Source organism: Solanum tuberosum, unplaced genomic scaffold (assembly GCF_000226075.1).
Source record: "Solanum tuberosum cultivar DM 1-3 516 R44 unplaced genomic scaffold, SolTub_3.0 scf00124, whole genome shotgun sequence".
Classification (NCBI taxonomy): domain Eukaryota; kingdom Viridiplantae; phylum Streptophyta; class Magnoliopsida; order Solanales; family Solanaceae; genus Solanum; species Solanum tuberosum.
This window is the reverse complement of record NW_006239049.1, coordinates 53576-67117: the sequence shown is the minus strand read 5'-3', so window position 1 is coordinate 67117 and position 13542 is coordinate 53576. Positions and strand designations below refer to the sequence as shown.

Genomic DNA, 13542 nt, shown 5'->3' with positions numbered 1-13542 from the left:
TCACTTGTACAGAGCTAACGTCTAGTAGAGTCCTGCGGATCGGTGCGGAGACGTCCGTAACTTATCTTCGGGAGGCTACAGGATGTCCTTAGGAAAATTTCCTCTTTTGTTTCGCTTTCGTGCAGCGTGTGTCTTATTGGTTTCTGGAAATCTCACTTGTTTCACTATTTCAGAGGATGGCTAGCACGCGAGGCACCGCGGCCGAGGCTGATGCAATCGGGCCTGCAGACAAAGCCCCATCTTGGGGTAGACGTTGACACCGAGGTCGAGCCAGGGCCGCAGAATCGGCCCGAGATATGGAAGAGGTGAGAGTTCGTTGTTTTGTGTGTGGGTTGCGGTACCGTCTGAGGGACGACACAGAGCATTTGGTTTATGTCGGCCGTTCATTTCTTGATATTGATAGGATCCGTGGTTGCCAGTTTGAGGATGATACCTTGGTGGCCCTTAGAGATCGAGTGTTAGCGGGTGATGGTGGTCAGGCTACCTTAGATCCTGCTGGAGTATTGAAATTCGCCGGCCGCATCTGTGTTCCGAGAGTTGGAGATTTGATACAGTTGATACTTTCTGAGGCCCATGAGTCTAGATACTCTATCCATCCGGGCACTACTTGTATGGAGTTCGATGTGAGATCTATACCGATCATAGGAGTCTTCAGTACATCATGAGCCAGATGGACCTTAATTCGAGGCAGCGTCGTTGGATTGAGCTCCTGAAGGACTATGACCTCTCTATTCTCTATCATCCGGGCAAGGCGAATGTGGTAGCGGACGCCTTGAGACGGAAGGCAGTGAGTATGGGTAGTCTAGCCTTCTTATCTGTTGAGGATCGACCTTTAGCTTTGGACATTCAGTCCTTAGCTAATAGCATGGTTCGGTTGGATATCTCAGATTCTAGACGCGTCTTGGCCTTTATGGAAGTTCAGTCTTCTTTGCTTGATAGGATCCGTGGTTGCCAGTTTGAGGATGATACCTTGGTGGCCCTTAGAGATCGAGTGTTAGCGGGTGATGGTGGTCAGGCTACCTTAGATCCTGCTGGAGTATTGAAATTCGCCGGCCGCATCTGTGTTCCGAGAGTTGGAGATTTGATACAGTTGATACTTTCTGAGGCCCATGAGTCTAGATACTCTATCCATCCGGGCACTACTTGTATGGAGTTCGATGTGAGATCTATACCGATCATAGGAGTCTTCAGTACATCATGAGCCAGATGGACCTTAATTCGAGGCAGCGTCGTTGGATTGAGCTCCTGAAGGACTATGACCTCTCTATTCTCTATCATCCGGGCAAGGCGAATGTGGTAGCGGACGCCTTGAGACGGAAGGCAGTGAGTATGGGTAGTCTAGCCTTCTTATCTGTTGAGGATCGACCTTTAGCTTTGGACATTCAGTCCTTAGCTAATAGCATGGTTCGGTTGGATATCTCAGATTCTAGACGCGTCTTGGCCTTTATGGAAGTTCAGTCTTCTTTGCTTGATAGGATCCGTGGTTGCCAGTTTGAGGATGATACCTTGGTGGCCCTTAGAGATCGAGTGTTAGCGGGTGATGGTGGTCAGGCTACCTTAGATCCTGCTGGAGTATTGAAATTCGCCGGCCGCATCTGTGTTCCGAGAGTTGGAGATTTGATACAGTTGATACTTTCTGAGGCCCATGAGTCTAGATACTCTATCCATCCGGGCACTACTTGTATGGAGTTCGATGTGAGATCTATACCGATCATAGGAGTCTTCAGTACATCATGAGCCAGATGGACCTTAATTCGAGGCAGCGTCGTTGGATTGAGCTCCTGAAGGACTATGACCTCTCTATTCTCTATCATCCGGGCAAGGCGAATGTGGTAGCGGACGCCTTGAGACGGAAGGCAGTGAGTATGGGTAGTCTAGCCTTCTTATCTGTTGAGGATCGACCTTTAGCTTTGGACATTCAGTCCTTAGCTAATAGCATGGTTCGGTTGGATATCTCAGATTCTAGACGCGTCTTGGCCTTTATGGAAGTTCAGTCTTCTTTGCTTGATAGGATCCGTGGTTGCCAGTTTGAGGATGATACCTTGGTGGCCCTTAGAGATCGAGTGTTAGCGGGTGATGGTGGTCAGGCTACCTTAGATCCTGCTGGAGTATTGAAATTCGCCGGCCGCATCTGTGTTCCGAGAGTTGGAGATTTGATACAGTTGATACTTTCTGAGGCCCATGAGTCTAGATACTCTATCCATCCGGGCACTACTTGTATGGAGTTCGATGTGAGATCTATACCGATCATAGGAGTCTTCAGTACATCATGAGCCAGATGGACCTTAATTCGAGGCAGCGTCGTTGGATTGAGCTCCTGAAGGACTATGACCTCTCTATTCTCTATCATCCGGGCAAGGCGAATGTGGTAGCGGACGCCTTGAGACGGAAGGCAGTGAGTATGGGTAGTCTAGCCTTCTTATCTGTTGAGGATCGACCTTTAGCTTTGGACATTCAGTCCTTAGCTAATAGCATGGTTCGGTTGGATATCTCAGATTCTAGACGCGTCTTGGCCTTTATGGAAGTTCAGTCTTCTTTGCTTGATAGGATCCGTGGTTGCCAGTTTGAGGATGATACCTTGGTGGCCCTTAGAGATCGAGTGTTAGCGGGTGATGGTGGTCAGGCTACCTTAGATCCTGTTGGAGTATTGAAATTCGCCGGCCGCATCTGTGTTCCGAGAGTTGGAGATTTGATACAGTTGATACTTTCTGAGGCCCATGAGTCTAGATACTCTATCCATCCGGGCACTACTTGTATGGAGTTCGATGTGAGATCTATACCGATCATAGGAGTCTTCAGTACATCATGAGCCAGATGGACCTTAATTCGAGGCAGCGTCGTTGGATTGAGCTCCTGAAGGACTATGACCTCTCTATTCTCTATCATCCGGGCAAGGCGAATGTGGTAGCGGACGCCTTGAGCCGGAAGGCAGTGAGTATGGGTAGTCTAGCCTTCTTATCTGTTGAGGAGCGACCCTTAGCTTTGGACATTCAGTCCTTAGCTAATAGCATGGTTCGGTTGGATATCTCAGATTCTAGACGCGTCTTGTCCTTTATGGGAGTTCAGTCTTCTTTGCTTGATAGGATTCGTGGTTGCCAGTTTGAGGATGATACCTTGGTGGCCCTTAGAGATCGAGTGTTAGCGGGTGATGGTGGTCAGGCTACCTTAGATCCTGATGGAGTGTTGAGATTCGCCGGCCGCATCTGTGTTCCGAGAGTTGGAGATTTGATACAGTTGATACTTTCTGAGGCCCATGAGTCTAGATACTCTATCCATCCGGGCACAGCGAAGATGTATCGTGATTTGAGGCAGCATTAATGGTGGAGTGGCATGAGGAGAGATATTGCTGACTTTGTTTCCCGTTGCTTGTGCTGCCAGCAGGTAAAGGCCGAGCATTTGAGGCCTGGTGGCGAGTTCCAGAGATTACCCATTCCTGAGTGGAAGTGGGAGCGTATCACTACGGACTTCGTTGTGGGGTTGCCTCGGACTTCTAGAGGTGTTGACAACATTTGGGTCATCGTGGATCGTATCTATATTCGGGAGGTAGTTCGTCTATATTAACTTCAGTGCGGAGTGGTTGGCTCGTATCTATATTCGGGAGGTAGTTCGTCTTCATGGTGTGCCTGTTTCTATCATTTCAGATCGGGGTTCACAGTTCACTTCCAGCTTTCGGAGGGCTTTTCAAGAGGAGTTGGGCACCCGTGTCCACCTTAGTACATCTTTTCACCCACAGACGGATGGCCAGTCGGAGGGTACTATTCAGGTCCTTGAGGATATGTTACGGGCCTGTGTTATGGATTTTGGAGGTCAGTGGGACCAATTCTTACCTTTGGCGGAGTTTGCGTACAACAACAGCTACCACTCTAGTATTCAGATGGCCCCGTTCGAGGCATTATATGGTAGGCGTTGTCGTTTTCTAGTTGGTTGGTTTGAGTCTACAGAACCTAGGCCGCGTGGTACAGACTTGCTTCAGGAGGCCCTGGATCAGGTGAAGGTGATGCAGGATAGGCTCAGGACGGCTCAGAGTTATGTTGATCAGAAGCGTCGACCTTTGAGATTCTCTGTTGATGACCGGGTATTCCTTCGTGTGTCGCCCATGAAGGGCGTGATGAGGTTTGGGAGGCGAGGCAAGCTTAGCCCCAGGTACATTGGGCCTTTTGAGATACTCCAGACAGTTGGGGAGGTTGCTTATGAGTTGGCCCTACCTCCAGCATTTTCAGCCATCCACCGAGTGTTTCATGTTTCAATGCTGCGATGGTATGTTCCTGATGAGTCCCATATTCTCCAGTATGGTGCAGTCGAGTTGGATGATCGTTTGACATTTGTAGAGGAGCCAGTTGCCATTCTAGCCAGAGATGTGAGGAGATTGCGCTCGAGAGCCATTCCTGTTGTTAAGGTCCATTGGAGACATCGTCCAGTCGAGGAGGCTACCTGGAAGACCGAGCATGAGATGCGAGAGCAGTTTCCCAGCTTGTTTGAGCCTTCAGGTACTTCTTGACCCTTACTTTCGCGGACGAAAGTCCTTTTTAGTAGTGGATATTGTAATGACCCTCATGGTCATTTCTGTGTCTTGCCTTCTGTGTGTCGTTTAGAGCGTTCCTATAGCGACCCCAAGTCATTTATAACTTGCTGGGACTGACAGTTCGGTCACCTGGTCGTTCGTTTGGTCTTGGTGCGAGTTTTTGTGTTGTGGAGCTTATGAACCTTGAACGATCATTTTCGATCAAAAGTTCAAGAAGATGACATCGGAATCCAATTCTGACGATTCCATCAGCTCCGGAAGGGTCATTTTAGGCTAGTAGAATGGTCGACATGACTCCCGAGATTTTCAGTGTGAGTCGGTGCGATTAGGCGTTTTAGCCTTTGAAATTTGGCTTAAGTTTGACTTTGGTCAACATTCTGAGTAAACGCGCTAGGATGAGAATTCCGTCAGCGTGGTTAGCTTCGGAATGTCGAGTTTGGTCTAGATTGACCCTTCTTTTGTGTCTGGAGGTTTTCAATATCTTTCCGAGCACTTTTGTTGGTTTTGACTTAAAATGACTTTTGGAAGTGGGACCTACTTTTTATCGAAATGACCTCTGATGGAAATTTCGACTGCGCCGTTCAGTCTGGAATATCAAATTTGGTATGGTTGCATATCTCGTTTGCGTGCACGGGGTTCCGAACGAGATCGGAACACCCCATCGGAATTTTAAGTTTTGGAAATGTTGCAGATTTTCTGCAATAAATTGCAGAAAATCAGCAACATTTCCCAAATTTCAAACCCTCATAATTCTCTCATCTCTCAACCGATTTGGGCGATCCAACAGGAAAAGTTGTGAGATTTTTTGAGGACAACGCGTTGGTGAGCTCGGATAGTGATTTGGAGTCCCCGTTTGAGGTAATTTTCGAAAAATACCTCCAAAATTGACCCGACTCCGTTTGTTGTGATTTTGGTGTCTAAACGACTGTAATAACGTTATGATTCTATTTTTGATAGCGGGGCAGCGTTTTGAGGACGTTCGGAAAGGGAAAGCTCCGGAGAAGTTATTTTGGAGCTCGTGTGATTGGCCTACAGGTAGGCTACGGTTTTCCTCTCTTAGATTGAACTCGAAAATGTGAATGCATGTTGATTAGTTGGGATTTGGGTTGGGTAGTTATTGAATCCTACATAGGTGTTAAGAAATCATGTTTTCGGCCTATTTCGGGAATTATCGGGTAACTGTGAGCATGCTTTGTGTTATTAACGGACCCTCCTCGCTATGTGGAGTGCTTGCATGCTTAATTATTATTTATTTGAAGCATGTTGGGCCTTAGTTTAGGTTTGACTAGGGCTTGCCTTAGAAATACATGATTCGGATCCGATAGGCCTTAGTTTTGCCCCGACGTCGCTCGGCCGGCTTAAATCCCTGTAGACTGGTGTAGCAGACTTGAGTCTGATAGTTTGGGCCTTAGTTAGGCGATACTCTTTGTCCGACTATAGTTATCCTTATTTTCCCCGATGTTACGGCTTCACGAGTTACATCAGCAACACTAGTTCTACTTCGCGATTTGAATTTGGTTCCAAGGACTTTCATTGATTGGCTATGTGTGGACGGCGTTTCACGGACATTTATGAGTATGGATCGATTGGGACTCTTTCAACAGCTACGTTGGCACCTTTATAGAGCATCCGGTTAGAGTTCCGGCCTCTATCCCCCAGATACTTATATAGAGCATCCTCGAGGTCCGGCCTCTATTGCTCAGATACCTATATAGAGCATCCGGTTAGAGTTCCGGCCTCTATCGCCCAGATACTTATATAGAGCATCCGGTTTAAGGTTCGGCCTCTATTTCCCAGATACTTATATAGAGCATCCGGTTTAAGGTTCGGTCTCTATTTCCCAGATACTTATATAGAGCATCCGGTTTAAGGTTCGGTCTCTATTTCCCAGATACTTATATAGAGCATCCGGTTTAAGGTTCGGTCTCTATTTCCCAGATACTTATATAGAGCATCCGGTTTAAGGTTCGGTCTCTATTTCCCAGATACTTATATAGAGCATCCGGTTTAAGGTCCGGCCTCTATTGCTCAGATACCTATATAGAGCATCCTGTTAGAGTTCCGGCCTCTTATACTTGTTACTTGTGATTGGTTACTTGGGTACTTCTGGTGAGCATTCGGTTCGAAGTCCGGCCTCCATTCTGTCAGATTTTACTAATTAGGGTTGAGGTTCTGATTCGTGTTCTTCGTTCTTGGGTTCTTTTATGCAATTCTCTTTAGTTATAGTTATTTTGTGTACTCGTCGTGCTTATGGGGGTCCGTTTGGGTTTTTATTTAACTTGCGCACGAGTGTATCTTCTGGGCTTATGGGGGTCCAGTTAGGTGTAGTTAGCTTATAGATTACTTTAGTTAGTTCTTTGTACACTCGTGTGCATTCCCTTGTTAGTTAGATTTTAGTTCTTGACTTCGGTTTGTGTTATTCCTTCTTTTCATATTGCCTTTACTTTTCAAGTTCAGTCGGCCTATGATGCCTACTGGGTACCTGTTGTTTTGGTACTCATGCTACGCTCTGCATCTATTTCGTGATGCAGGTCCGGGCACTAGTAGCCAGCGTTGATCGAGCTTGGAGCAGACTGATCCGGAGACGGGAGTGAGCACACGACGTTTTGTACTATTTCAGTCTCCATCTGTATATATAGACTTGGCTTTTACCTTTCGAGACAGTCCATTCTCTGTTGTCCTCTTTTGGGACTTGTACTCATTTTGTTAGTAGCTCTGTACTAGTGACTTCCAGGTTCTGGGAGGGATCTTTATTTGTATGTATGTTTTGGTTTGCTTCCGCCTGTTTATATTGTTATTTGCCTACTCTTGTTTAGTTTCTACCCTCAGACCCATTACTTGTTGTTCCGGGTTACGGGTTGGCTTACCTACTGGTGGGTTATAGTAGGTGTCATCATGACTTGAGAAATCGGGTCGTTACAACAACTCTATCCCCAATGGCAAGAAGTAATGAAAGCAGAATATTATGCTTTAATCAGAAACCAGAGATGGGATTTGGTTCTTATTGATCCCTCTAGGAATATTGTGGATTGTAAATGGTTGTTTAGAATTAAGCATAAATATGGTGGAAGCATTCATAGGTATAAAGCTCCCCTAGTAGTCAAAGGCTTCACACAAAGACCTAGGTTACACTATCATTCCACATTCAGCCCTATTATCAAGCTTGCAACAGTTCGTTTATTCCTTGCAATTGCTGCTCAACACTCCTGCTTATTCATCTGTTAGATGTCAATAATGCCTTTTTGCAAGAAAGTCTTGAAAAAGATGTGTATATGAGGCAACCTCCTGTTTTTGAGTCCTCTCAACATTCAACATACATTTGCAAGCTCAAAAGGACATATGCGGACTTAAGCAGGCTCCTAGGGCCTGGTACACCGAGCTCAACACCAACTTGACAAGTATTGGGTTTGTTAAATCAAAATCTGACTCATCTTTATTTATCTTTCATAATTTTGTTGTTATGTATACATTCTCATATATGTTGATGACATAATTATTACGAGCAGTATTTAGGAAAGTGTCAGGTCTGTAATTACATCACTTTCCCTACGATTCTCTCTCAAAAATCTTGGCCTCTTGAATTATTCTTTAGGTATTTAGGTGATATCCATGCCAACTGCCATATTTTTGTCTCAACAAAAATATTTTATGAATCTTTTAGATGAATTGCATATAAATTATTGCTAGGGTCTTCCAACACCAATGACATCAACTTGCACCTTCGATGATTCAGAAATTGATTACGTAGCTGACATTTTCCTTTATAGAAGAGTCATTGGTAAGCTTCACTACCTATCCTTCACTAGGCTTGATATCGGGTTTGTTGTGAACAAGCTATCTCAATTTATGCATAATACTGACGTGTCTCACTGAAAAGCTATCAAACGTTTGCTACGCTACTTGAAATACATAAGTACATGGCAGTTCAGCTCAATCACGAACCAACATGCTGTTTACTTGCTTTTTTTGCTCTGATTGGGCTAGAAATCAACAAGATAGAACATCAACAACAAGTTATGTACTATCTCCCTTAGGAACTCACCAGTCTCTTGGTCTTCCAAAAAGAAAAAGTATGTCTCCCGCTCATTTACGAAAGTCGAGTACCAAGTTGTTGTTGTTGTTTCTGATGTCAATTGGCCAACAAATTTCCTCCGAGAGCTTCACCTATTGTTGATAGTACAATCAACTTGAGCTCATCTCGAAAGAAGACGACAGAACACTTGAGAGTGTTGAAGGAAGAAAACATTATTTCATATTAAGAGTCGCTGGGTGTTATTTTGTTTGAGGAACAAATTGAATTCGGGCTGCTTCACTTTGATTCAATAAGCGGCCCAACTTCAAATATTGAGTTGTATTTTATTTATACTAGTATATGTATAGGAATTGTATTTACGTTGCACTAGATTTTAGCCATGTATGTGATTATTAGGAGGCTAGTCTCTGAAAATCATTAGGAGTCTACAAAAGCTTAGGCAATTGTTGGTTTATAAATAGATCATATTGTATAAAACAATCGATATTCCAGAAAAATATACAAATTTCTTTTATATTTTTACATGTTATTGGTTGACGTGTCCGGATGCTTCATCCAATACTAAGCATCCACGGTCGTTCAATAGTAATATAACCCAATTAGTGAGTTGTGGTCGAGTCCCAATGGAGCGATTTGTAATCGAGAATCAAGAGAAAAGCAAGAACTTCGCTCAAGTCAATTATAGCTAAAGACATATACGAAGAAAAACATGATAAATTAAAGGTTGACACAAGTGTCAAATATCAAAAAGGTTTGTAGTCAACAAGCAACTAAAAACAACAAATAATAATGAAAATACGAATATGGAGACGGGATTCTTGGGATGTGATAGGATTATGGGCTAAGATAAACAATCGGGTAATTGCAATTAATAGTAAACCGCTGCAAATCGGTGAATAAGCTAGACTTTAGTGGGGGTAAACGTTTCTCTCGAACAATTTACCCCAAATCAAATTGGTTTCTCTCGAACACCAATAAGCGGCAATGAAGCACTGCCTTCGCTTTAGTCCATTCACTCTCTCGAGTTGAATGTGTGGAAAAGGGTTTAGGATTCACTCTCTTGAGTTAAACCCACGACAACCCAATACCCACATACCATCGAATCAGTAATTTTGGTTTTAAAACCTCTCTCTCTCGAGCAAGCCAAAACCACGAAATTAAGATTGTATTTGCAACTACAACCCCATTAAATTCAACCATAATTACTGACTGAAATCACCTTTAAACAGAAAATAAACTATTAACTAACATTACCCAGCAGTTAAATCAACCCATATTCATATAATCACACTCCAAGAATTGGGGTTTTAGCTAGACATAGTGAAAAGATAGAAATCGATACCGAAATGTGTTTCCATCAACTGGGTACGATCGATATTATCTTTACAAATGTCTAAGATGAAGAATCTTCAACACCCACTTCCAATTTCTTAGAAATGGAAATCTTCAACTCTTCAAAGCTAAGGGAAAATGTCTCCAAAAACAGTTCTAAGTTCTAAAACTTGATATTCTAAAATTTCATAAACTGGTTGCTTACTAAACTGAAAATTCAAACAAGTATTTATAGTTGTCAAAAAGTGTGCTGCGAAGGTCCAATCGGTGCGGTTAGTTGGGATCGCCAATCCACTCGGCGATCCTCCATTTGGACCCATTCGGCGACTCGCCGACTGCTCTCTTCTATCGCCGACTTGATTTTATCCTTCAAGGCTTAGCACATTGGAACATTAGGCGAGGTCAAGGCCATTCGGCGACTCCCCCAATGGTTTGGTCCCTTCTCAGGCCTTCTTTTCTTCGTTCTTTCAGCTGCCTTATTCCTTTATGCTTATTAGTGTCCATGCTTTGTGCCTCAATCCAAATACCTGTAATTCAAGGATTTATATCAGTTATTGGCACAAAATATGCATTTGAGGACACTAAGTCTATTAAAATTAAGCCCTAAATGAGTCCAAATCATGGATTCATCAATAGTCATTTGAATATTTTTGAGAATTTACTACTTCAAAACTTTTGAATTACCATGCCTATTTTAAAAATAATTTTTGTGTGTTTTATAAAGTCTTAATAAGACCATATTTTGGTAGATGTTATTTGTCATTATTTTGTAATGAATCCAATTGCAATTATTGAGATAATACTTAATTTATGTAGAGATTATTGTTGAGATTAGCAGTGTAGAAATCGCTATAGTGATTGAAATTGAGAAAAATGCTAGACTCCATAGCATTAAAATCTTGACCACGACCTTTGTGTATGCCCTATGTTTGATGAAGACATCCCAAATAATAGTCACGAGCCATACTTTTTCTAAGATAGATAGTTGACAATCATCTTAAGGGCACGTTACTCATTTGACATATTTTAAGGAACTATAAAAGTTTAAGTGTGAGGTGTTTCATGTAAATTGAAAGAAAACTGTATAATGTGTAGTGGCTAGCTGTGCAAAATGTATAAAAAAGATTTGGGGAAGTGTGAGTACTCGTGATAGTAAATTAAGAGTGGTGCCATATTGACACCCTTTTGCTTAATTTACTAGCTACATTGTATAATAATTAACTTTCAATATTTGCAAGTATAATGAAACATCCACACTAAACAAGAGGAAAATAATAGGCCACTGATGAAAAAAAGAGGAAGAGGACTTGCACAGATCAAGCTTTGGGTAGCCTAGCCCCACTCATCTGAATGAGCTAGACACTCAAGAAGTGAGCAGAGAATAAGATATTAAATGGGTGATATTTGAAGGGAAGAAATGGTTCAAAACATTCACTAAGGAAAGATACCTTTCTGAGGCACAAATTAATGAAGCTATACTATAGGCACAATTCCTAGATATGTGAGCAAGAGTACACAATATGGGTTTGCATTTCATTTTCGAAAATCTCAAAAAGTGCAACCTTAGTCTTGTGAGGGAGTTCTATGCCAATTGGCAGCCATCGGTGGAGCCCGAGGAGTATGTTACTCATGACTAGGTCATAAAGTTTAACGGTGAGCAACTATGCAACAAATTGGGGACCCCTAAAGGGATCCTAGTAGCTTGACTGAGATATGTGCCTCGAAACCTTACCAGGGCTTTCATCACACATTGTGACAAGTTTGATCTACTACTAGATGGTTTTAGTGTAAGGATAATGGGACTCACAAGACCTTAGGAATGTCTTATTTGACAAAGAGGTTTGTTGCTTGTTGAGGATAGTTTATAGTGGGTTGATGCCATCTGAGCACTACACTTTAGTGACTAGAGACCATGTGTGCTTGGTGAATATATTTATGATAGGGAATCCCATATATGTGGGGATAATTATGATAGCTAAGATAAATCATGAAAAAAAGGTCTAGGCAGTTCCTACTATGAATCACAACACAAGTCCTCCGCAAAGAAAATGTATTTGAGGAGTCGACAAACTCTCGTCTACTGAAGGTTGAGCCACCAATTGATGTCACAGTGATCAAGGGCCCATAGGGGATCCAAGGTGTTACTATGAGTATTGTCGAGTGTTATGCCTGTGACCTCATGGCCACTTTTATGGCATGAACGACTTGAAGTTGAGGATAAGTGATATAACAACCATTGATGCTGAGAGGAAATATATGAATGGGCATTGTCCACTCAACTATCACTTTTCGAGCCTATTGATGATGACATGCCTATACTTGTTACCCCGATCCACAATGATGATGATGATGGTAAGGTCACGGAAGGGACAATCGTGAAGAAGTTAACGCATACCCCCTACTGATGAGGAGGTCTATTGTTTAAAGTGATGCCTCAAAAAATGGAGATTAATTCCACTTTCTGTTGTATCAATATACAACTTTACAGTAGGATTAAGTTTAGATAAATAAGACTACAGTGTTGGGTAGAATCTGATTAGTCAGTTGCTATATTTCATGATTTAGTTATTGGAGATTATATTAGCTTATTTTACTTCTTTTCTTTAGCTTTTTAAGTTATGAGTTCATGTATTTATATTGAAGTCATTATTTCAATAAAGGTATGCATTTTAACCTTGTTATCTTTTTCTTCTCTTTCTTTGTCAAAATATGTTTATCTCTAACAGATTGATATCAATGCATTGCCATCTTGAGGGACCTGTGAGAAGAGAGTGAACCATATAAACCATTCTTTGAACTATTATCTCAAATAGTTTATAGAAAATAAATTTTGAAACAAGCTTTTTAACTACACTAGTCTTCAATGGTGAGAATTATCAAGCTTGGGCAATTAGAATGACGGTTCATCTTGAAGCACTGGATCTCTAGAAAGCAGTAGAAGAGGATTATGAATAACTCCTCCCGGTGATAATCCAACAATAAAAACGAAAAATCACAAGAAGAATAAGACAAGGAAAGCCAAAGCTAAAGCTTGCCTTTTCTCTACAGTAGCCCCTTCAATTCTTACCAGAATTATGCAAATGAAGTATGCTACAGAAATTTGGTAGTATCTCAAAAAGGAATACCAAGGAAATGAAAGAGTGCACAATATGCAAGTGATGAATCAGATTCGAGAATTTGAAATGGAGAGAATTAAAGAATAAGACACTATAAAAGATTATGCAGACTAACTACTCGACATGGCCAACAAGGTGAGATTGTTTGGTAGGATATCAATGATGAAAGAATTGTTCAAAAGATTCTTGTTACACTTCCTCAAAAATATGAAGCCACAATTTCTTCTTTAGAGAATTCTAAAGGTCTGTCAAGTGTTACCTTTGCAGAACTTGTTAAAGCTTTGCAGGCATTGGAGCAAAGGAGATTAATGAGGAAAGAAGGTTCTTTTGAAGGTTCCTTTCAAGCTAATTCAGAGAACAACGAGTCAAACAAAGGAAGAAAAGAGAACAAGAAGTAGAGGCTGAGAAATAATTACAACAATCAGGGAGGAAGTCAGCCTCCATGCCCTCATTGCAAAAAGACAAATCAATCTCAACAGAAGTGTTGGTGGAGACCAGACGTCAAGTGTAACAAATGTGGTCAATTAGGCCATGTGGAG

The 13542-nt window shown here is 42.1% G+C and overlaps 1 protein-coding gene across 1 annotated transcript; it reads left to right on the top strand.

The window, feature by feature from the left end:
• The first annotated feature begins 2937 nt into the window (after positions 1 to 2937).
• LOC107061213 (uncharacterized) lies at positions 2938 to 13401 on the top strand. Its single transcript, XM_015310065.1, has 7 exons — positions 2938 to 3117; positions 3382 to 3526; positions 3642 to 3806; positions 3942 to 4075; positions 4172 to 4487; positions 5480 to 5557; positions 13271 to 13401. Exons 1-7 carry the CDS (start codon positions 2938 to 2940, stop codon positions 13399 to 13401), a joined length of 1149 nt encoding a protein of 382 aa, XP_015165551.1.
• The last annotated feature ends 141 nt before the right edge of the window (positions 13402 to 13542 follow it).